Genomic DNA, 25,932 nt, shown 5'->3' on the forward strand with positions numbered 1-25,932 from the left:
TGATCTTGCTCCTCTAGCTCTTTCAATTTTGACGATAGGGTGTCAATTTTTGATCTCTCCTTGCTTCTCATGTGGGCACTTATTGCTATATATTTTCCTCTAGAGACTGCCCAAGAAGCCACTTTCTTTGCTCACCCATAAGAAGCAACTCCTCACCTATTCAAGTTTTATCATGAGATAGCAGCAATTCAGTCACCTCTTCAGGGTTCACTTCTAGTTCCAGTTCTCTTGCTATTTTCACCACATCTGCAGTTATGTTCTCCGTATACGTCCTGAACAACTCAAAGTCAATCATAAGGGTTACAATCAATTTCTTCCAAATTCCTGTTAATGTTGATATTTTGACCTCCTCTTATAAATCATGAATGTTCTTAATGGCTTCTAGAATGGTGAATCCTTTCTAGAAGGTTTTCAATGTACCTTGTCCAGATCCATCAGAGGAATCACTATCTATGGCAGTTATTGACTTACAAAATGTATTTCTTAAACAATGAGTCTTTGAAAGTCAAAGTCACTCCTGGACCCATAGGCTTCAGAATAGATATTGTGTTAGACACTGTGAAAACAATAATCTCCTTGTACATTTCCATAAGAGCTCTTAAATGACCAGGCACATTGTCAATAAGCAGTACTATTTTGAAAGGAATTTTTTTTTATGAGCAATATGTCTCAACAATGGGCATAAAAAATTCAGTAAACCATGCTATAAACAGATGTGCTGTCATCCAGGCTTTGTTGTTCCATATATAGAGCACAGGAAGAGTAGATTTAGCATAATTCTTAAGGGTCTTAGGATTTTTAGAATGGTAAATGAGCACTGGCTTTAATTTAAAGTTGCCAGCTGCATCCACCCCTAACAAGAGAGTCAATCTGTCCTTTGAAGCTTTAAAGCCAGACATTGACTTCTCTCTAGCTGTGAAAGTCCTTGATGGCATTTTCTTCTACTATAAAGCTGTTTCATCTACACTGAAAATGCTTTTAGTGTAGCTGCCTTCATAAATGATCTTAGCTAGGTCTTCTTATTAACTTGCTGCAACTTCTATATCAGCACTTTCTGCTTCACTTTGAACTTTTATATTTAGAGATGGCTTCTTTCCTTAAACCTCAAGAACCAACATTTGCTAGCTTCCAATTTTTCTTCTATAGCTTTCTTACTTCTCTCAGCCTTCATAGAGTTGAAGATTTAGGGCCTTTCTCTGGATTACACTTTGTATTAAGGAAATGTTTTGGTTACTTTGATCATCTCTTTGGACAGCTAGAATTTCCTCTTTCTTATCATTCGTGTGTTCACTGGAGTACCACTTTTAATTTCCTTCAAAGACTTTTTCTTTATGTTTAGAACTTGGCTAACTGTGTGGTGCAAGAGGACTGGCTTTCAGCCTGTCTCAACTTTTGATACCCTTTTCTCACTAAGCTTAATCATTTCTAAAGTGAGAGAGGTTCAACTGTTGCTTTCATCTGAACACTTAGGGCCATTGTAGTGTTATTGATTGGCCTAATATTAAGTTGTGTCTAAAAGAATAGGGAGGTCCAAGGGTTGGGGGGGTGGGAGAGAGAAAGAGAGAGAGAGAAAGGGGGGGAAGAGAGACAGAGAGAGAGACACAGAGAGAGAGAGAGACAGAGGCGGGGGAATGGCCAACTGGTGGAGCAGTTAGAACACACACAACACTTGCCAATTAAGTTCTCCCCTTACATGGATGTGGTTCATGGCTCCCCGAAACAATTACAATAGTAACATCAAAAATCACTGATCACAGATCACCCTAACAGATATAATAACAATGAAAAAGCTTGAAATATTGCAAGAATTACTGAAATGTCAACTAGAGACATGAAGTGAGCACATGATGTTGGAAAAATAGCACTGATTGATTGGCTTTGCTACAAAATTTCAATTTGTAAAAAAAAAGTGCAGTATCTGCAAAGCACAATAAAGTGAATTCTCTCTAGTGCAATAAAATAAGGTATGCTTGTACACCTTTCTTTACAGGAAAATTTACTAGGCCACTTGCTGAGATTTAGAATGGACCCTGTAATTATTACTAAAACAATCACTAATACTTTCTTGAATAAGTAATTTGTTGAAAGCATTACCACAAATGGATAACCAATCCATTTTATAATGGATCATGTTAGCTTCAGTTTCAGAAATGGAAATTTTCTTCTATGACACCAAAGTCTAATAATGCATTCTACTTGAAATTTTAAGCTCTTCAAGTATACTTTGCATGTCATTAGCTAAAAAGGACTACTCTTGCATCTTTCAGCTGTGTTTTTATTTTCTTAACTAAATTGAGATGGGGGTCTCACTGTGTTGACCAGGCTGGTCTCAAACTGGTCTCAAGCAATCTTCCCATCTTAGCCTCCTCAAGTGCTGGGATTACAGGTGTGAGCTACTCTGCCCGGCCTCAGCTGTTTTACTATTGCGTGATACATAAAATGTAATAAGATGTAAACTCTGTCATTTTACATTAAAAAGTAATTCAATTAAAGGATTAGTGCAACGCAACATTTGTATCACTGAAGAAAAATGTTTTTTTCTCTAGGAATCTCAGGCTATCATAAGCTGTCTACTTGTCTAAAATTTGTTATAATTATTTATATTAGTAACATTAAAGAACTGTTACCTGTGCTCTGTTGTTGAAATCTATCAGGGTTGAAAAGAGGCTCCATATGAAATTTTGAAAAGGTCTAGGCAAATAATAAAAGAAAAAAGTAAGAATTTTCTAGAAAAAGCTCATTTTTTTAAAAATAACTCATTCAATACTTTTTGAGTTGATACGGCATATGTCCATTAAACTTACATTTCCAAATATATAAAATGAAATTGCAAGGTGTTTAAAATATAATTTCAAATGAAAAAGGATTACTAATCATAAAAAGAGTAGGGTCCCATTATGTTTGTACATGTGTGAATATGGAAGACAGACAGACACACACACACACACACACACACACACACAGCAGGTAAAAACATGTTAACTGTGGCGGGTAATTTTTTTATTCTTCTTTACACTTTTCTGTATTTTCCAAGTGCTCCATAAAGAATACATGCTATTGTTATAATCTGAAAAAAATTACCAGTAAATGGAGTAACAAAAGGAAACATACAGTGTGTTAGTCCTGTATTTTAATCTTACTAAAGTATTTTAGTTCTACCCACTTCATTATGTAATTAACAACCGAACAGTATTTTGCTGTTGACAACTGTTCCGAAAGTAGCATGAACTTGGAAAGTCCTTAACTACTGACTTCCTGGATCTCAGCTTCCTCATCTATAAAGTGAGAAAAATCACAGTAACTCTAGACAGGCTTAACTAGGAACATATAAAGCACACTAAAATATGGTGGTATTTAGATGGATTGCCAGGAACTTCTCAATGTTATTTATATTTGCTTCGCTATTTATAGTACTGGCAGCATGTTCCCTTTCATTATAATGGGGATAGCTACCATCTGTTGGGTACGTAATACATAACTATGTGGCCAACACTTTACCTATGTTATCTTATTTAATCTTCACAACAGCTCTGTGAAGGATTTTTGTTCCTGTCTTCCTTGGGGTGAACTGGGACACAAAGGGGTCAAGTGATCTGGCCAAGGTCACACAGCTAGTAAGTCACAGAGCAAGGACTTTATCCTAGATCTCTCAGACTCAAAAGTTCATGCTCTTTCTCCTGTAACATATGGCTGTATGCTTAGCAAGCAACTCTCCTCCTGATACAAACATTCAAAGTGTACAGATGCCAAAAGATTAGCTTCCTTTCAACAACTTGTCCATGGGAAGATGACAAAGAAAGAGAAATTTTACATGAGTGAGGTAAGGGTTTATAATTTGTCAAGTATCTACTCTGAAAGTTCCTAAAGAAACTTACTGTCTTGTTGAAGGGCTTACTCATATATTGGGAAAAACTACTGTGTCCTGGATATCTTCCAGACCTTGCAAACACTTCCAAAATTTAAATCATATTTCCTCCCAAACTGACTCACCTTCCTCTACTCTTTACTGGCAACACCATTATTCATCCAGTCATGCAATCCATTTTCCCCTCCTCTGACTGCCCACATCAAGTTAGAAAAAGGGTTTTGTTATTTTGCCTGTGATATGTCTCCTGAATACATCAACTACTTTCTAGTTTCATCATCTCCACATTAGTGTAAGCCCTTGTCTTCTATTGTCCTACGTGACTACAGAGGACTCTAAATTAGCCTTCTTATCTCTAGAATCACCTCCAAAATATCTCCTATACCACTATTGAAATCATTTTCCAGGAAATAGACTTGAGCATGTTATTTTTCTGCTTAAAACTCTTTTCTCCTCTCAGAAGATGTATTCTTAACATGCCATGTGACTCTTCATACTGCAGCCCTGGTTTTTATTTCCAGCATCATTTCCTATTTTCTAATATCACAACCTACATTGTTAGTACACTGACGTATTTGAAATTTCTCAACTATACTGTGTTCCTATACCATTATTTAAATTGCATATTGTCCATGTAAACAAAAGAGTATGAGCTGAGAAGTATAGGAGTAATGCTAACAAACATGGTTATATCAAAGCATAGCTATTATTTCAAGTTGTACTTTTACCTAAACCATAAGTCTCTGCTCCTTCAATATTAGGCTTCTAAAATGTATACAACAGAGGCTGACATAGTTATGGATGCTGCTTTAGAAAGAATGCTAATTTGATAAATTCACTGATGGAAAAGTATCGTTGTAACCTACTGAAATAGGAAGTAGAAGACTTTACAGAGATAAAGAAAAATGGAAGAACAAGTATGAAGTGGGTTACAAAATCAAGAATGTTCCATTTGGATCTCAATTCTATTGCAGGTCTTCTTGATGCAGTAACATTTTTAAAGTGTTGCTGATTATCAATTTATTACTCTGCTTAGCAGTAGCCATTTCCATCAACTTCAATGTCGATTTTAATAAACAAAGTATTATTTTGAGTGTTTACATTTTTATTCCCTCCCCAGGCTGCCCCAGTGAATACTCTTTGTGTAATAAATCCGTTATGATTAGGGATCTACGGACTACCCTGAAGGCATGGACTTCTCTGTCTTTAGGCATTGTTTTCTTTTATTGATGGATTGACCAGCACAAAATTATTTCACCCATTTGGGAAGCTTCTTCCAGTAAAAACTATCCATCATAAATTACAGTATAATTATTTGTGTTACTTATTCTTTTTTAGCTCATTCATTATAGTGACACTCTAAAGTTAGGCAACTAAGTAAAAATTAGGCTTCGGGCTTTGGATCCAAATCAAACCTGCCTCCTTGAGCTAAAATTTCTTTTCTTTTCCTTTCTTTTATTTTCTTTTTGCCCTCTGGGTCTAATTTCTCTGTGTTTACAGTACATGCGAACATGTTGCTCATTAGTGTTTATTTACTACCACAGGAATCACTTTGAACTCTTCTAATCCTAGTGGAAATGCTTTTCTCAAAATAAACCCAGATCATATTGGGTTTTATCGTGTAAATTATGAAGTAGCAACTTGGGACTCTATAGCTACAGAGCTCTCCTCGAACCACAAGGTAAGAGATGGCAATGGTTGGAAATTGTTTTATTTTTGTTCTAAGAAGAGCACCTTATTGATATTAATTTTTTTCATCATGCTTGGCCTTAAGAATTGTGTTTTTTATATCTCTTTCTCCCTCTTCCCAGAATTTTTCTTCAGCTGATCGTGCAAGTCTTATTGATGATGCTTTTGCCTTGGCAAGGTGCGTTTTGGAATGAGACTAAATTACTTAAAATACTGTGGGTTTTGTCATAAATCTCTTATAAATGAATTTAACATTGAAGTATTAATCAGCTCTAGCTTAAAATACCCAAAGCCCTATTGAAAACATTATTGTTTTCCTTAACTGTCTTTTCAAAAATTCACATGAGCCTCATAGTCGAAATACTGACATTAGCCCTTAATGTATACAAAAAACTCACCTAATGTATTGACTTTGAATATGGTTTGTCTATATCAGGATCCTTAAGCTAATTAGGAATGACATTTGCAAATGATCAAAGTGTACCTTTATAATTTGATTTAATAAAAAGACAAACAATGTGTTTTATTAATTCAGTTCTGTGAGCCCAAGCCCAGTGTAAGATTTTTAGCTAGAATTGTCAAATCTTGTTCAGGTCACTGGGGTAAGAAGAATGAGCTAGGGTGCTTTAGAACTGATCATAATTAAGGGACAATTTGGAAAATTTGACTCTTTTTCTCATAGTCTGAAGGTAACCTGCTCTTTAGAAAAAGATAATCAGCCTAGATTGGGGGAACTAAGTAGTATCCATGGTACCTCTAATATTTTTTTATTCATGTAGTCTAACACCAGTACTTAAACACACATTTATTGAGTTTCTGGCCCTTTGCAGAAGCTGGGGACACAGACAATTTTTTCTCTCTGGCTTTGTAGTGGCCTCATTCTAGATATGAGCAATGTACTAAGAATGAGGTGCCACTTCCCTCAGTAGCCTCTCATGGTCTCTTTCTCTGCGTTGAATATGCTTCTTATGGACCCTATATTTACGCATAATATTTTACTGCTATTTTTATTAGTTATGCATCTCACTCATCAAACTGAAGGTTCCATGAGGATAGGCACCCAAACCCAGCTCCTGACTGTACATGGCCAATGATAGTTGATAATAAATACTGACTAGAGAGTTGGAAGCATAGTATGATAGTACTAAAGGTGTGGGGAAACTATTTTACATAGAGTTCCCAGATAGTATATTGAAAGTCAGAAAACCTTGACATATTTCAAGGAAGGAATTATAGTGATCAAAAACAGGCTCTTGAACCCCATTAAAATCCTGGTTCCATATAAACTTAAGTGAGTCTCTTAACCTCTCCCTGGCTCAATTTTCTTGTTACCAAAGTGGAGATGACCTTATAAGACTTTTGTGAGAAATAAATGAGATAATGGACATAAAAAACTTAAAAGATTATCTGGTATGTAGAAAGTACTCAATACATTATACTACATGACCAAAATGCATCCACCATTAATTAGTAGTGAAGACACATTTAGACAAGCTCTTCTGAATGTGTAGTCTACACTCCTTTTGTAGCTAATAGATAATGCGATGTTCTAGTGAACCTCCAAGTTTAACCTCCTGGATATGTAATAGGTTATTTTCACTATATTATAGTATACCACTCATTCACTTAATAAATATACATTGAGGACCTATGCTAGGCACTGTGTAGAATAGAACCTGGGAAATTAAATGATGAAGGAAGATGATCAATAAGTATTTTAAAACAGAATCTTTTAGTTTTTTTTTTTTTAATTATCCTGTTTCAAAGCTCAGCTTCTTCACTCTTAGAAATTACAAAGAACTGTACTATCTCTACAGTTTAATTTGCATCGCAATGTAGGTGGTTCTTTCTGTTCCAAGGGGAAGTGAAAGTCTGTTGAACAGCTCTCTCTGAGGAACTGATTATAAAGCAAGTAACTTACACTACTGAAAGACTTTCTCACATTTGCTTAGCTCCTTGGCCACAGCCCCATAAAACTGAAGAGCTGTGGAGAGGAAGAAAGTGAAACAAATTTGAAATTCAAAGCATGTAGGATCACATGAGACAGCTAGAAAATACCTGAGCTCTCACCTGGCTCAATTATGTTCTGCAGCACATAAGGAAAATGGGACTCGGAGATAAACAGATTCAATGAGCATTGGTTAGAGCCAAGAGGACGGCTTCAAAGATCACTTCAGCTAAGACCACTGTGAAGCTTTGGTGGAGGGGGTAGAAGAGAAAAGAAATGCATAGTTAAATAGGTGAGCAACTGTGGTAGGATTAGAATTTACACAAGTCTACTGAGGTATTTAAAAGGAACGTAGTAGCCATTATATTTAATGATCAGGACTAAACGATACATCTGAAAATAAATGTATTTTTTATTCCCCTGTCTCTTCCAAATTGATCTGAAGAGGTAGTACTCTTACTGCCCTGGCTGGGCATATGCCTCTTTTGGTCAAGGTAAGAAATAAAAATTTACCTATCACCACTAGTTCATCCAAACCCTCTCAATTCCACAACATGCTCAGTCAAGTGAAATTATCAAAGCTTTTTACCTCATTTAAAGCTTCTTCCTGCCCCTAGCTTAGGCCAGGTTCAGATCAGTCACCTGCAATGGGAATGGGGTGATGGATTTCCTCTTCATTTCTCTGCTTGGAACTTCTACTTCTCCCCAGTCACCGTCTTGCCTCTGGTTTCTCCAAAGTTAAAGCAAGGAGAAGAACGTTTTCCCTCTCAGGAAAGTAGGTGAGAGGGAAAACGTTCCTGATGTGATATCTACTTTCCATCCTCTCTGAACTTTGTCGATGTTTAATGCTGATTCTTGTCCTTGTGTTGTGTTTTCATGGCATTTTTGTCACCCATGTCCATTCCATTGAGAAGGGTCTTTCTCTCGCAGTTTCCTTGAGGTGGACAGGCGGAAACTTCTGACCCACTTCTGGTCCACAGGAAGTGGTCATGTATGCTTTACTCTGACAATGTTTAAAAGAACAGGCCACCCCATGCAGTCCCATCTCTTCACTCTGAGGCCTGAGCACCAGCCAAACAGTCTCTCATCCTTTAGATTTCTCAGTGTGTCAGACACCAGGCCACCATGCCCCGAAGTTCCAGGAGACACAGGTAAACGTCTTCGAGTGGCCGGTCCCACTGAAACCTCTCTCCTAAGGATTAGACAGAAAACCATCTTGTCCTCTAGCCCTTGGAGGGGAGAGCATTTACAGTGTACTCAGTATACTGATAGCACTCTTCAAAAGCCCTTCACTAAAATGTCTCTCTCTCCTCCTTCTTCTCCAACGTCTTTTATAGGCTGGTGGGGGGCTCTCAGGCAAGAATCACACAGTCCTGTGCTTTACCATGTTACTCTGCTTTAGGGTCCTGCATCTTTCTTTGGAGTGTAGGCCAAGAGACTTTGTCTTGGGGTCTTACCAAAACAGACACATAAATAATTATTCCCTCCACTCCACCCCCTTCTTATTACAATAGTTTTTCTGTTTTTTTGTTTTGTTTTGTTTTCTCTTTGCAATTACTTCATATTGTTTCCTGCAGCCTACTTCTTGCTACAGCCAGGGGAGGGTGGGTAACAACATAAGGGGAAGCAGAGAGTGCTGGCTGACAAGCCATGGATGGGGACAGGAATCACTAGGAAAGGTAATAATGGCAAAGAGGACAGCTGAAAGGACCATTGAAGCTAATGATCTAAACAGAATTTCAGCCAGGTTTCAAGGACCACTGGCTCCAAGGATATCCAAGGTAAGGGCCACTTTAGCAAGTAAGGACCAGCAGGTGAACATCAGTCAAGCCAAGATCATGGATCTCAGATACAAACATTTTTGTTAAGTGTTTGCCGAGATGACCAGAGAACAACACAGAACTCTATAAGCAACTTTTCCCATCCTCTCATGGACTTCCCTTAAAGGAAGTGAGAAGATGGGGAATGGGAAAAGAATCCAAAGGTGATTTGGTTAATTGCAAAATGACTGTTTGAAGCCAGAGATCTGAATTTAATTGGCAAGTTCAATTGAGAGTCTAGACAGCCGGTAACTTCTTATGCCCTTCACACCACCCGAAGATCTTGCTGAAGAACCGACGCACATGGGATAAGTTTTACTCACCCGGGCACCTCTCTCAACCATTTTTACTGTCCGTCTAGAGAGCTATGTTTGACAAGACGGTGTACTTACCTAGTTAACTCAGGCTTCTCTTAAGAAGAGCTATGCAGCCTTTTGAAGTTACACTCAGGAAAACAAAAACAAACCTTCTGCCATAAAAGTCCCCCAACCTTCCTTTTACACAAGTCTGTAAACATAATCCACCACATAATCAGAACCAAAGACAAGGTACCTTAGTCCAAGATAGAAGAGCAACAATGCTCCCATATGACCTTTGTCCTCTTCTCCATTTTATTTGGTGGAAACTTTAAGTTATAGCTTCCAACCTCTCTACCTGTAGAGTATAGCAAAGTTCTAGGATTTAAGTCCCTCATGCTGGGCTCTCACTATATAAACAGAAGATTTTTGAACAAAGAATATTCTCGACAAGTCTGGACTTCAGAACTGCTGTTTGTCTACGGACTTAACAAATGGAGTTTGAAACCCAAAGCTGAGTAAGAATGCTAGCAGTCTCGAGTTGAGGTCCCTAGAAGCAGGGTCAGAAATAGAGGTTCTTGTACCAGTGGTTCCTTGAGAGTAATTTCATGAGATAGGGAGTAAAAAAAACAAAACAAAACCAGAAAAAAAAAGGCAGGGAAGTGGGGAAAACTGAGCTGATTTCAAAAGGTTCTAAAACTATTTTGAAAGGAGAAGGAAGTAGATTCTTTAACCTTTAGAATGTCAATATTATCTTTGAATTTTCTAGAAGAGAAAAATCTACTTTTTAAATGACTATTAATGGGAAATGTATAAGAGAGGAGTGTTATAAAGGAAAATAAAAGTTCAATTTGAATGTTTTAAGCATTCAGGATTCATGAGTACTGTTATTCATGTTTCTTCCTCATAGGCAAAGGTAAATAATATTAACAAAATATATTTATAATAGTGAATTTATATATTATAATCAGCTTGGGAACCTAAAATTTTAAAGTTTCTATTTGTCAATATTAACTGTACAGCTAAATGGCTTTTGTTTTATTTGAAATTTTGCTATTGTGCTTTTCCAAATGTACATCTTAATGCCTGTCTTCCTTCTTGCTCTTGAACTATGAAAGCACTACTATATAATGTTGGACAAAACTTTTTGATTAGGCCTCAACAATAAATGCAATTCCTGATTGTTGAATGGAAGAATCTTCATTAACATGGAAAGCTTTCATCGCCAAAACTTTCAGTTAAATGGAAACTGAAGTCTGAGGTTTTGAATTAACTGTAGTTCTGTTTGTTTGTTTGTTTGTTTTGGTCTTTCTCAGAGCCCAACTTCTAGATTATAAGGTGCCTTTGAACTTGACCAAGTATCTCAGAAAGGAAGAGGACTTTTTACCATGGCAGAGAGTCATTTCAGCTGTAACCTACATCATTAGCATGTTTGAAGATGATAAAGAGCTATATCCTATGATTGAGGTGATGTTAATGCTATGGTATCTTATGAAAGTAAATGTTAAGCCATTAGTAAAATAGGATGCTTTCTGAGAGAAGGAGCTCCTGGGGACATAGAGCATGTTCGCTTGCCAGGTGGAATCAAAAGAAAGTGCAATGATTTAACTAATCAAAGCAAAGCTATGCCATCTATTCTTTTTCAGTAGAATTTGTGGTTCTGCTTACATACTATTTAGGTGCATTTTAGTATTACAAGTAATACAACAATTAATATTTTACTTATAATACACAACATTTTAGACAATAAATACTAATTGGATCTTGTTTTAAATGGACTTTATGTTGAAATGAATTATTATTTTAAAATATAATATTATTTCTTCTTATTCTTACTGCTGGTATTTTCCACATTGAGATTTTATTCTAAGTAGTGATTCTAAATATTGTTTCTTTGCTTTGTGATTCCGTAGCACATAAGTAGGACACTTGTAATTTTAAACAAATTCTGGATTCAAATCTCTAGTTCTTCTGTTTACAAAATGAAAGATCTTGAACACATGATTTAATATTTGTGAGTCTTAATTTCTTTTGTATATTAGGAATGTCAGCACTCGCCTCTCTGTGGTAATGGGATAGTGAGGATCAAATAATATGAAAGTCCTTTGTAAAACCCAAAGCAGTATACAAATATCAGTTATTTTTATTATTTTGTATATACTTAAACAGTCTTCTTAGGAAGTATATCAAGTGTTTTCCTATTTATTACGTATGTTAAAAGAAATAGAAGTTAAAAGGGCCTTACCCAAAGTTTTATAAAACATTACAGGAAGGTCTAGGATGGTTCATATTTTCAGGATTGAAGCAAAATTGCAATGTGATAAGAACTAAATACATTGTTTTTCTAAGGACAAGCACAAAGTACTGTGAACTAGTAGGAAAACAGATTATAACAGGGGCTGCAGAGTATAATAATTGGGATACTATGACATGTAGTAAATTATTGCTCATTGTACCTAATGCTTTTATTTCAGGAATACTTCCAAGTTCAAGTGAAGCCTATTGCAGATTCTCTGGGATGGAATGATACTGGAGACCACCTCACAAAGTTATTTCTCACTTTTTAGCCACTAATATTCATTTAATATTTGTTTCTGTGTTTTAAGACTTTTGAAAAGTGCTTAAGGCCCTGGAATTGTGTTTGTTTGTTTTTAAGGTTACTCCGTTCTTCTGTGTTAGGGTTTGCATGCAAGATGGGAGACAGAGAAGCCTTGGACAATGCTTCCCGATTATTTGAGCAATGGCTAACTGGGACTGAAAGGTGATTACTTACGTTGTTATGTTTAGGAGACACAACTGAGAAAAGAGTAGTTGAAATCTCTGAAACACTGTTTCTTCTTCTAGGATTCCTGTAAATCTCAGGCTTCTGGTGTATCGGTATGGGATGCAGAACTCTGGCAATGAGACTTCATGGAACTACACTCTTGAGCAATACCAGAAAACTTCATTAGCTCAAGAAAAAGAAAAACTGCTCTATGGATTAGCATCAGTAAGGAATGTTACTCTTTTGTCAAGGTAAGTTGGGCTTTTGTTTCATGTATATAAACGGTATTCAATAGTTTATGTGTCACAATCTCTTTAAGACTCTGATTAAAGTATGATGTTTTGTTGCCAAAAAAATCCATTAAAAACTATTTTCCCTGCAAGAAACAAAATATCCATGTAAGATTGGCCTAACAATAAGCAAAAAACAGTAAGTAATCTCATATGAAAACATTCTGGACATAGGTAGCTCCAGTTGTGTGCAGCGGCTCAACATTTTCACTCTTCTTGTTCTGATTTTCCATGCTCGACGTGTTGGATGTTTCATGACTTCCAGAGCTTGAAACATTTTGTTTTTTCACAAACATGTGTGATGGAGGTAGGACAGGAACAAAAGAGTTTCCTCACAAGGCTGTCTTTTATGCCAACAGGATAGTTGTCTCCAGTTCCCCTCATAATCCAGAATGGGATCTCCGTTCATCATTCTGGGTCACACTCTGGGTCTAAAACTTGACCATTTGCTGACTAGCATGAACTTGAATTCCTCTGGCTGATTTGAGCCAATTAGAGTTATCTGGGACTGCGGTAGAAGTCTGCCTTATCTAAAATCAAGAATATCAAATGGTATCAGAACAAAAGTGGGCTCTGTGAGTAGAGAAAGAGGAGTGTCTGCCACAAATGTATTGACACTCCACTCAGAAGGCACAAAGACCACTTGAAGCTCATCTATGACTTGTTTCCCTCTCTGCATCTATACTCAAAATCAACTAGCTTCTTCCTTCATTCATTTTTTGCTTCTTATAGTGTCTGAGTTATTTACTTCATGTATTTAACCAACAGTTATGATGTCCTTTCTATGTATAGTTATATAGATTGTGAGAATAAAAATGAATAAAACACAAATAAAAATGACATCTATCCTTGAGGTACTTACAGCTTCATGGGAGAGGCAGAATGTAAATAGTAAATTACAATGAAATATCAATTTAAAAGGACAACCAGAAGCAGTTTGCTTTTACCAGGTACAGCCAATAATGTACCTTGTCTCTTACCTCAGGGCTATATATTAATTCTCCTGCTCTCTACCATGACAGTTCATCAAGCACTTGAACATCTTGGCTGTGGACAGTGACTCATGCCTATAATCCTAGCACTTTGGGAGGCTGAGGCAGGAGGTTTCCTTAAGCCCAGGAGGAGTTCAAGACCAGCCTGGGAAACATAGTGAGACCTCATATCTAATTAAAAAAAACAAAAAACTTGATCATTTTAACATTTCACAAAACATCACACTGATTCATTACTTTAAGGGCAATGTGCTGATTGTATCTGGTAAGAAAATTAGCAGGTACTTTTAGATGCCTTAGTAAACCCTTGTGAACTAGGGAATGAAAGATAAATTGCACAAAAATTCAGGATCCCATCACTTGAGTGCAGTTTCTGGAAGTTCAGTAGTTTAGAGCATATCACAATATTCCCTCTAAAGTTAAAGAAAGTTGTTGCATCTTGAATGACATGCCACAGGAAAAGACTATTTTGGTGGGCTTGGTATGCTTTAAAAAAAATTTTGGAAGCAACATATCTCACATTTGAGTGCGTTACTTTAACCATTTACAAAGTCTTCCAGTTTCGAATAATGACCAGAGTGAAAAAGTTTCTGCAGCAAGTTCAGGCTGCAGTAAGAGCTTCCTTGGAATTCTTTTCTTATTTGAAACACATGATTGGTATGTTGTATTTTCATATAAGTAGATTTACTCACATACTGCAAGTGCAAAGAAAATGTAGGATCTTGTTTTCCTATCTGATTATTCCCAAGAGTTCTCACACTGTTGGGTGATAAGCCAGTGAGAGGGAGAACAACTGATGTTGACTATTTGTGTCTGCCAGTCTAGTTTTTAAATACGTTGTTAAACTAGAATTGTCATTTAAATAGTCTCTTGGAGTAAATGTTCACTCTTCTAGAGTTCCTTCCCTTCCCTATGTTCCTTCTGCATAGGGAGACATGTCACCTTTGTGGTGACGGACAAAGAGACCTCTGGGTTTTGCTGCTTTTGCCTTAAGGTGTTTACCTATTTTGGTCTGGGCCAGAGTCCACTGAGTTTTCACTGATCACATTTTACCTTCTGGAGCACTATCTGTCATCCAGAGATGAAAGCTGTGGTCCCAATCACTTGCTTCTATTCATGAAGTACCTGTGCTGTATGTATGGTATTTTTGTTTTTCCATCAGACCTACCAACATCCCTACCTCTTACTGCTGAGTGACGAAGCTGATAGGTCCCCCTAAACAGGATCCACAAGTCAAAGGAACCAGGATAATTACCTTAAACTCATTCATATATTTACGTCACCTTGCCTATGATGTACTATCACTCTCCCATGCCATTTTGGCATAGCACAAAAGTACATGCTGAACCATAGACCTGTTCTTAAGGGGTTGTGTTTTCCAATTTCCCATGTGGCATGGACTTTGTTTAAACTTGAGTTTTCTCCAGTCCCCTTTAGGGTAAATTTCTATGTCAAGTATGCTAGGGGTCTTGATATATTAATAAAAGCATACATAATTTAGAAATACCTTTTCTCTTTGACAAAGGCTGACTCTCAAAGGCTCACAACTCAAGTTGAAGAGTGATTCCTTTGTTGTAGTTATTTCTCATAATCTCCTAATGATATAAATGAATTGAGCCAATGGGTAGGATGCCATGGGGCAGCAAGGCTTGAGTAACATGAAACTATATCTAATCTATCAGTGGTAGACATCCAGCTTTGAGGTTCCCTTGTCACAGTGAATAAAATATGTGCTGACCTTATTTGGAAACACCTTTTCAATACAGTATACACTTATAAGGTCTTGGGCTAGAAATGCTACTCTAGGTATAGCCGTGGTATAAAATTAAACCTATCCTTTTAGTCATTTAATTTATCTTGTACTTATTTGTGTTCTTAATTATTGCCAACTAATATAACCATATAGGTTACATTAGAGGATTGTTTCTTACAGTTTAGGGAAGAACAAACATCCTATAGAATATAAGAGCATAAATATTCTCTTAATTTACTGGCTTCTTTTTAAAAATCCAGTGGGATGATAGGTACATGTGCGAAGTACTCTATTCAATAAATGCTGTTTTAAAATATTAATGGTTAAAAATCCGTGTTTTAAAATTGTTTTGGTACTTCTAAAATAATTTAATTTCTAAATGTTTTTATAGTTTACATTCTACTAGTCCTTAAAATTGTAGGTTGCTCTTTAAAAACAGTTAAACATATCAGAAATGTTTAAGTTGTCTTTCATCATTTGTCATATTTAATTCACTTTATCAGTTGATACCTCAAGAATTAAATTGCTGGCATGAAAACTATTTTGCATTGGAGTTTAGCTAAGGGTGAACATTAAAAGTTCACTTTGAATTGTTTTTCTGTTTGGCTTCTCTTAGGTATTTGGATTTGCTCAAGGACACAAACCTTATTAAAACTCAGGATGTGTTTACAGTCATTCGATATATCTCATATAACAGCTATGGGAAGAACATGGCCTGGAATTGGATACAACTCAACTGGGACTATCTAGTCGACAGGTGGGATGATCAGATAATGGCCTGCTGTTCTCTTTGTTTCATTCTATCTACAGATTCCTTCATTTTCCTTTGGGCCACAGTCTCCGACAGGTATACAGTATCTAAAATAGTACATTATTAGAGGTAAAGGTTCATGGTATTGTCCTTCCAGGGAAGCAATGTACTAGTTAATTTTAAGAACAATTTTTTTTTCTGGAAATTACTAATTCAATTGACCTATAAGATTCTGAGATTTGGAACACTAAATTGCATCATTTTTAGTTTGGTTAAAACAAGTTAATATAATTCTGCCTGTTGTGCTGGTACCTAGCATAATGCCAGGCACATATTTAGTTCTCAATTAATATTTGATAAAAAGTAGGAAAAATTATTGGACCTGGGTTCAAATTAGAGTTCTATATCATACTGGGCTTATATGGGTGATAACTATTACCTGTCCTAACCAGATAATGAAACTTCAAGTATTTTGAATGGTTCTTTTTTTTTTTTGAATGGTTCTTAAAAGGGAATTATATTTCCTAGGCAACAGCAGTTTAAAAATGGGAAATAGCAAGGACAAGAGAAGAGCAAAATCAGTGAAAGAGATGCTTTTCCAAACTTCATATTTCTTCAGCCCTGTGCAGAAGAAATATTGCTGCTCTTGGTTCTGATCCTCTAAATATAATGCTCAATTTCCATCCAAAAGGCAGTTCTTTGGCAGAGTACAAAATAGAATACAGAATAAATGTATGTCCCGAATAAACATATAAACATTGATGAAAAGACCTTTACCGTCCATAATCTCTACATTAGGAAATAGCCTCTGTCATCTCCTCTTAATCTTTCCTGTCAGTCCAGCGGCACTGCCTCATTGATAATGACTGCCTTATGAGAAATACCAACTACAATGATAACTTCTAATTATTTGCTCTTTTCCACCCTACATCTCACCAGAGTACTGTTATGTCCATTTACATTTATTTTTTTCCTGAGATCCAGATTCTATCTCTAGCTCCCAACCAAAATACACTACATTGCTTCTGTCTCTTTGTGATAAATTTTTATGTTTTCTATTCTTGTAACTATTGAGTGTCACTGTTATTCCATCTCTATGAAGGTTGGTTGGTGTGCATGTGAATGTGTGTGTGTGTGTGTGTGCGTGCGCGTGCGTGCACACATGTGCATTGTTCATCTTTTATGATTGTTTAAATGAAATGCTTAATTTAGAATGAATGAATCTACCTATTAAAAATATGTTATTATCTAGATGTAATAGTTTATATCATGCAAGTTAATGCCCTCCATTTTGAAAGATATATGGCTAGTGATACATACTGCGTGTTTTATTTTAATTGAAAAGATCATAAAACTATCTCTTTTCTATGGTGTATGGTGCAAGAAACCTATATAGATAAAGCACAAAAGTTACTTTTGAGTTATGAAAAGGTAAGTAAATAATATTTTATTTTGCATAGTAAAATGGCCATTCACTTATTGTTTATTAAATAAATGTTTCTCAAGGCCTATTTGAATAGCTCTGCTGTGATTTATTTCAAAAAATGATTTTTTCATTTTTAAAAATTAGTTGTTACACTTCAAGAAAATTAAGAAGTAGAAAAACATAGGTTTTTCCTTGTCATAAAGGTCATGTACATCTGGCCTTAAAGTAAATGTATTAGGTCTGATAAATGGATTATTTTTCTAGGGAAAAAATAAAGATAAACTATTCCAGAAGTACTCCAAAACTCTTGCCCAAGGCTTTTGGTATTTCTTCATAGTCTAATAATCTATTTCTCACATTATTTCAAATGGCCCCAAACATGAAATTACATAATAACCACATGTCTAACACACACAAACAGCCAATATTAATCATACATGGCTTGAATAAACAGAATTTCTCTATAAAAAATATATAAGAAAAATGAAACAAAAACGAGTCAAATTTTATCCAAATATTTCCAAACACTTGAACATTTTCCAAATTTCAGGATGTGTAGTTTTATGATCTCCATTTCTGAATAATTTATTGTCATCCTAAAATAAATAAGCTTCTATTTAAATAAATAAAACTTTTCTCATGTTATTTTTATGACAACTGATGGCCACACTACTAATGTCCTTGCCAATTTGAGACTTAACCACAAAGTTCCAAAGATACTTCAGAAATTATTCTTTGCTTTTGTTTCTTCCAATAAACACTTAGATGAAACCATGAATTTGAGTTGACCCAATAAATCAATAATGTGGTGTGATTTTAGTTTATGATGGTAAATGAAAAGTTAAGTCAATAGGACATAATTGAAACCCTTCAAATACTACCTCATAAATCAAACAATTTAATAAGCACTTAAAAAGTTTGTGTGTGTCAAAATTATTTCTTTTGGATAACATAATAATACTTGTATAAATATTAAATCCAAGAGGACAATGTTTATATAATTTTTTCAAATTCTTTAAAATATATCGAATCCTTATTTTAGTTTTAAAAAATAACCAATATAATAAACATACAGTGTATTTTCCCTTATTTTCTATACTTTACATGATATTGGTTTCCTGGGATGTACATAATTTGTTTTGACATTTCTGGTATTTAAACAAGTAGTTGCGGTTTTCACTCAGTATATTCATTGCTAGTTTCTAAATATGTCCTTTCAACAAAACAGAAAGAAAAATTATAGAAATTATAAGTCTCTGAAAAACATTGTTTTATTAGCTGCAATTAGCAGATTTTCTTTCAATCTGTAGAATTTCATTGAAGCAACTCAGCGTGATTTGCTTTTTTAAATCCCTATTTTCTTATTGTGAAACTGATATGTGATTTTTGCACAAAATGCATATAAGCAAAAATAAGAGTACAAAAATTACCTATAATGCAACCACCAAGAAATAACTCCTCATTGAAGCAACTCAGTGTGATTTGCTTTTTTAAGTTCTATTTTCTTATTGTGAAACTGATATGTTTTTTGCACAAAATGCAGATAAGCAAAAATAAGAGTACACAAAAATCTATAATGCAATCACCAATAAATAACTTCTATTGTCATATTACTGTTTCTCCTTGAGTTTCTCTGTGGCTGTTTACTTAATTTAAAGAAATGAAATTGTATTGCACATATGTTTATAACTTGCTTTTTTTCTCATCATTATATATTGTGGGTATCAATGTTATTTTGAATGGTTTAATAATGTTTTAATATGTACTTATATCTTATTTAGCCAATCCCTACATGTTGGACAATAAAGCTGTTCCCCTACAACTATGCATAGTGTATTGATGAACAGTCTTCGACGCTGAATCCTTTGTTGTTGTTGTTGTTTTTTAATGTCCTTGACAATTTCTTTAGAATACAAGTAATAGTAGAAGTAATACTGCTGGATGAAAGGATACACTTATTTTTAGGGTTCCTGATAAATGTTGCAGAATTGCCATTCTGAAAAATTTTACTAGTAACTGCCTATTTTCCCAACCCTTTTCAATGCTCAATGTTATTTTTACGTAGCTTTGCTACCTGAATATATGAAAACTAATATCTAATTTTAAATTACAATTCTTTCATCTAATAAATATTGTGGAGTACCTACTCTGTGCTAGGCATTATGACTGACACTGGGAATGCAATAGCAAGGAGAAACAGACCTGGTTCTCGGTCCTCATGAAGCTTTGAGTCTGGTGATAGAGATAAAATTTAAGTAAAGAGTCACACAAATACTTGTATACTTTATTAGACATAGATTATTAAAGTATAAAAATTTCAGGTCTTAGGTAGAAGTGTTATTCAAAATGGTAGACCATAAAATCTTAACTACATAAAGAAATAAGTGAAAGAAAAGGAAGAGCTGATGGCTTGAGAGATGGTAGGAGCGGGGATAGTGAAAGGGCCATAAATCTTGGTAAAGTGAAAAAACAGTCACAGTGGAAACTGAAAGATATAACATGTCATAGAGGGTGAATAGGTTAACAATTTTAGAGGCAGATGACTTATGATGATCACAAAGTACCACAGGAGTTTGGTGGCTGAAGTTGAGTGAAGAAAATATCATTGGAAATAAGGTTAAGGAACTAAGGAGACGAGATGTTATATTGATCATCTGTGTGGACCTGGAAATTACCTAGGATGATGGCATGGCTTGGAGGAGTCAGGTGCGAAAATGTATCACAAATAAGAGGGAATAACATAAGGGAACAGAAGTTTTTAAGGAGGTTGGAGGAGTGCTGGTCTGGAAGCAGCAATTGGGAGTCTGAGCACACTGACTCCATTTCCTGACCTGATGCTACAAAGGATGTGGGAATATAAACATTTTCTCAGTGAGAATGAGAAGTAGTGTTCCCTGTAAAGGAACAGTTCCAGAGGGCTAGGTGAAAGGGTTCGAGAGCCTGGGGAGATCTAGGAAATGTGTCAGAGGCAAGGAAGTACACACATCTAGGGGCAGTGTTACTAATGCCTCAGAATCACGTTTTAGATAATGACTGATGATATTAGGGATGAAAAACATATTATGGCTTTCAATTCAGTGGTGTCTGTGATAAGAGTGGGCACTGGACCTGGTACACTGAAAGCATGCTTGATTACTAGAACATGTTATTCCTTTCCCATTGGTACATTTTCATTCCTTTGCTAAATTCATGCTGGCATATTTCTCCGTCTTAACTCGGCTTCCCGAGTCGCAGGGATTAGAGGGGCAAACCATCACTCTCAGCTCAGTATAAAAGTTTTTGATTTGTGTAAAACAAACTAGGATTTATCTTTAGGATTTCTGCTTTTGCTACTATATATATATATATATATATATATATATATATATATATATGTATATATATATATATGGAAACATTTTATATATATATAAATTTATATGTAATTTTATATATATATAAATTTTTTTTTGAGACAGGGTCTCACTGTGTCACCCAGGCTGGAGTACAGTGGCACAATCTCAGTTCACTGCAGCCTCAACTTCCCTGGTTCAAGCAATCCTCCCATCTCAGCCCCACAAATAGCTGGGACGACTTGCAGGACACACACCATCAAGTGCCCAGCTACTTTTTATATTTTTGGTACAGATGGGTTTTTGCCATGCTGCCCAGGGTGGTCTCGAACTCCTGAGCTCAAGTGATCTGTTCACCTTGGCCTCGCAAAGTGTTGGGATTACAGGCATGAGCCACTGTGCCTGGTCCGTAATACTTTTTAAATGCAAAATTTCTCCTAGTGCTGTGTACATATTTTCTTGTATCCCTCCTCAACATTCCAGGGGTTTAAGGTTTATACATAATTTTGTGAGTTTCTTGCACTGTGATTAATTGTGATGAGATTTTTTTACCTCTACCACAACCGTCTGTGGTCTATAAGGAAACTTCTGATTCTTGCTCTTTATGAAAGAAAATGCAAAAAGAACAGGGATAGAATATCATCTTTAAAATTCTATCTTGGCACTTAGCTCTAAGTTTCTTTGCTTAGGCAGCTTGATATAGGTCATAACCCCCACATGCCAGCAACTAATAAAGCTTTTTGAAAGCAGAATAAATAGCCTATATTTAAATTTCTGTACCAGTAGGAAGATGCATAGAGCATTAGGATAATGATGCTAGAGGTGTTCTTCTGTAACGGAAACATAGAAAGGCAGCCACTGAAAGGACTTGTGTGGGCAATTAGTTTTCAGTACAGTTAGATTCCTGAAGTGAGTGGTGCAAGTTATTAGTGTGGTTCTGCTTTGTGGGGTCAGGCCAGTATCCTATTTGCATGGCTGAAGCCAAATCACTGGTATGTCCATGTTCTAGCTTGGGGTAACGGGAGTAAAAATCCAAGAAGTTTAGGCAAGCAATTTTCCTTTATTTAAGCAAGGAGGCTGCAGTTGAACATTGTGCTAATGTTCTGTTGGTAAGAATTGGGTTACCTGTGGACACCTAGCTATGAGAGAGCCTAAGAAACACAGTCTCTAGCTGGGTGTTCATATGTGCAGAAAAAGAAGAACAGATTTGGGGACTACAACAAGCAGTATTCCACATCTGAGAAAGTTGTGTCAATTCATCTACAAAAAGAAGTGCAGAATTTACTAAGAATTTATCATGAATAGAATGATTTTAAGTAAAATGGGTTTTCTTACTGTGTTTTCCGTACTTTGAAAATTACTTCCAAAAACTATGAAATAAAAAGGTAACATCTGAATTTAGAGAAAATATGTAACATTATGAGCACTTACACTTCCTTTTACTCTAAATTTCTCTCCAGATATACACTCAATGACCGAAACCTTGGCCGAATTGTCACAATAGCAGAGCCATTCAACACTGAAATGCAACTGTGGCAGGTATAAAGATAAATTCCTCTACATTTGTCCAAGAAGGAACAGAATAAAACTTTTTTTTTTTTTTCAAATTTTACTTTAAGTTCTAGGATACATGTGCAGAACATGTAGGTTTGTTACATAGGTATACATATGCCATGGTGGTTTGCTGCACCTATCAACCCATCATCTAGGTTTTAAGCCCTGTATGCATTAGGTATTTGTCCTAATGCTCTCCCCTCCCTTTGCCCCCTCGACCCTGGACAAGCCCCAGTGTGTGTTGTTCACCTCCCTGCGTCCATGTGTTCTCATTGTTTAACTCTCACTTACGAGTGAGAACATGCGGTGTTTGGTTTTCTGTTCCTGTGTAAGTTTGCTGAGGATGATGGGTTCCAGCTTCATCCATGTCCCTGCAAAGAACATGAATTCATTCTTTTTTATGGCTGCATAGTATTCCATGGTATATGCGTCCCACATTTTCTTTAGGCAGTCTATCATTGATGGGCCTCTTTGCTATTGTAAATAGTAAATAGTGCTGCAATAAACGTACATTTGCATGTGTCTTTATAGTAGAATAATTTATAATCCCTTGGGTATATATCCAGTAATGGGATAGAATGAAACTATTTTTCCAAATAGAAATGATATTTTCTCATTTCAAATCACAGAAGACAATGAGAAAGAAATAATTCTTTTTGGTTTTGTATTTTTAAATTGTATATATTAAGGTATAAAACATGTTTTTATTTATCTTGATAAGTATACATAGCAAATTGAGAAATAATTCTTGTATCTAGTGAAATGTACACCTATGTTTTTTTTTTCTAAATGCAAAACAATTCAAAGGACCTCTAAGAAAGTTTGAAAGCTGAGAAAGCTGAGGCCGGGGACATTGAGAAGGCCACACTAGACAGTTTAGTTCACAAAAGCATGGGCAGAAGGTTGTGCCTGTCCTGTAAATGTAACTCTGGAACAAGTTGGTCAAGATTTGATTCCATTCAGAATTCATAGTTTTGCAATTTCAAAACTAATCCCAAATCTGTCAGGTTTCAAGTATCTCAAGTCCAAAGGAGGAAAAATGTCTATCAATGTTGAACAAGTAGAGATTGTGTGAAGTTTGGATATCTGCATGTTAGATATTGAAATGCTAAGAGTTTTCTGTATGTTAAAAAACCAAATTATTCTTATTTTTATAGCAAATAATTCTAGTATATCTGAGTTTGGGATAGGGTTTTGGAGGTCAGAGGGAGGACAGCACTAATTTTAACAAAGTTTTTTTTTGTTTTTTTTTTAAATGAATTCTTAATAAGTGAACTGAAAGTCCATTACAGACTCCTGGAGTGAAAGGCTAAGCAAAACCATCACTTCATAGGTCAGATTTTCCAGGGAACACCTTGGGGAATCCATGGAAAACAGAGAAAGCAGCAGAAACAGAAAAGGACATGCTAGGATTGACATACTGCCATCCTTCCTAAAATGTCAGAGCCTATTTTGGCTTGACATGCTGAGGGGTTCCAAAAAGCCATGGGTAACAATTGCTAATCTGAGAGATGGGCACCAAGAGGTGTAGCTCAATGTTGTGCAGTGATACTGAATTTCTAGGTAAGAAGGAAGCAAATCCAGTTTGTGAATGAAATTCTTGAAGACTCATTTGGCTGCAAATGACAATTTTAATTACTCCTTTCTCTTTTTTAGATGGAGAGCTTTTTTGCAAAATATCCACAAGCTGGAGCAGGAGAAAAACCTAGGGAACAAGTGCTGGAAACAGTGAAAAACAATATCGAGTGGCTAAAACAACATAGAAACACCATAAGAGACTGGTTTTTTGATTCAATTGCGAATAGTTAATGTGTTCAAATGTTACAGTTTAATTGTGTGAATCTGTTTTTTCTCTTACAAGCATGATGGAGGAAGCCTTATAAACAGATACTGCTTTTACTAAGCACTGTGTTTATATGTCTTGCAAAGCCTTTAAATTGTTCCTCTTTGTTTATGAAGAAAGATACTAATAGAGTATTTAATATACTCAGGGATTTCTTCTAAGTGTACTTCATAGGAGATTCTTTACAAACTGAAGATAATTTAATAGTCATTTTAATATCTTTAAATATCATTCTTTGTATCTTAAATCTGTGAAGTAGAACAATTTGGTCTTAGCTTGACATTTTTAGTACCAAAGAAACACCACTTAATCTTCTCTCTTGATTGATTTTTAAAATTTAAATACCAGTACTTGAGGGACCAATATTACCATCTTAATCTTTATTTTATTATTCAGAATTACACAGACCTAATATCATTTTATTCACATATGTCTTACTACTTTAAATCCTACCAACATAACCTGGGCTTAAGTTTTACTTGAGGAGCGCGTGAATTAGCCAAAAGAATGGCTGACTGTTGCCTTTGCTCTTATAAAATCAACAAAAGAACTCTCCTCTCCTTTTAAAAATAAATCTAAATGATTACATTGAAAAAGTATTGTTTTCCAGTGTCACTTTACTCTTGAATAAAAATGACTGCAGCGTTCCCCAAATAATTGAACACATTACAAATATGATTCAGGAATCTGGCCTTTTTCATGCCTGGTACTCTTTTATCTTGCTCCATTCCGTACAAAGCTCCTTCAAATATCCTATGAAATTAGAGGGAACATAGTGCTTAACTCTGCTCCATGGATTTTAGAGGAAAAAAGCTAAATAATTGGAAACTGTTCAGGAAAGAGAGAAGGCAGATTATTTCTTAAAACTAAATGGAATTAGAATTTAGCTTTGACCTCACCTAGCATTCTAAGTGTGAAAATGGGAGACCTGTGGGCATCCCCAGCATGACTCTGCATATCTGAGCATGTATCTCCTTATAGATCAATTTTATGTATAAACCCTTAGATCCTAATCCATACAGAATAGCACTGATCAAATTTATATGCATGACTTGATTAAAGACATCAATTTCATAGAAGCTGGTAGCAAGAATATGTTTAATATGGCACATGATACCTCATAGATCCATAATGTAAGTCCAATAGGCAGAGAAGATAGTAAGTTACTATGTTTCAATCTGCTACATCTACAAAATCTAAATTTATTTGGAACTTTCAAAAATGTAATTTAGAATCAGCTTGATAAGAATTAAAGCATATGGAAACAAAATCTTAGCTTTAACTTTATTTATACAATAATGTGTCCTAATCATGTACTCTGAAACTTTACAAGCTTTCCTCTTGCTGTTTCTTAATTATCACTTCTAAATCCATAGAGCCAATAAATTCAAATGTAGACTGGGTGGCAGGTGGCAGATAAAGGAGAAATTTCCAGACCAAAAAAAATTAAATATTATTTTAAGTTATTTCAGAAGCAAAAACATATTAACATCATAACTTATCAGAAAACCTCACTATCCTCTTGGAACTTAACTTCAAATTCTGACCACAATCAGAACTAGCATTTGAAGTCTATGTATTGTTTCAAGTGGACATATTAAATGAAGTC

The 25,932-nt window shown here is 35.5% G+C and overlaps 1 protein-coding gene across 1 annotated transcript in view; it reads left to right on the forward strand.

The window, feature by feature from the left end:
* LOC108290095 (glutamyl aminopeptidase) overlaps positions 1 to 25,001 on the forward strand; it is a 91,839-nt gene extending 66,838 nt beyond the window's left edge. Inside the window, exons 12-20 of the mRNA XM_017509812.2 lie at positions 5,410 to 5,546; positions 5,677 to 5,732; positions 10,935 to 11,085; positions 12,093 to 12,166; positions 12,275 to 12,379; positions 12,463 to 12,633; positions 16,034 to 16,174; positions 22,387 to 22,465; positions 24,137 to 25,001. Of these exons, the coding sequence (XP_017365301.1) occupies positions 5,410 to 5,546; positions 5,677 to 5,732; positions 10,935 to 11,085; positions 12,093 to 12,166; positions 12,275 to 12,379; positions 12,463 to 12,633; positions 16,034 to 16,174; positions 22,387 to 22,465; positions 24,137 to 24,289 (1,067 nt within the window). The 3' untranslated portion in view covers positions 24,290 to 25,001. The remainder of the gene's footprint in view (positions 1 to 5,409; positions 5,547 to 5,676; positions 5,733 to 10,934; positions 11,086 to 12,092; positions 12,167 to 12,274; positions 12,380 to 12,462; positions 12,634 to 16,033; positions 16,175 to 22,386; positions 22,466 to 24,136) is intronic.
* Positions 25,002 to 25,932: the final 931 nt, after the last annotated feature.

The sequence above is a fragment of the Cebus imitator genome, unplaced genomic scaffold (genome assembly GCF_001604975.1).
Source record: "Cebus imitator isolate Cc_AM_T3 unplaced genomic scaffold, Cebus_imitator-1.0 Scaffold17, whole genome shotgun sequence".
Taxonomy (NCBI): Eukaryota; Metazoa; Chordata; class Mammalia; order Primates; family Cebidae; genus Cebus; species Cebus imitator.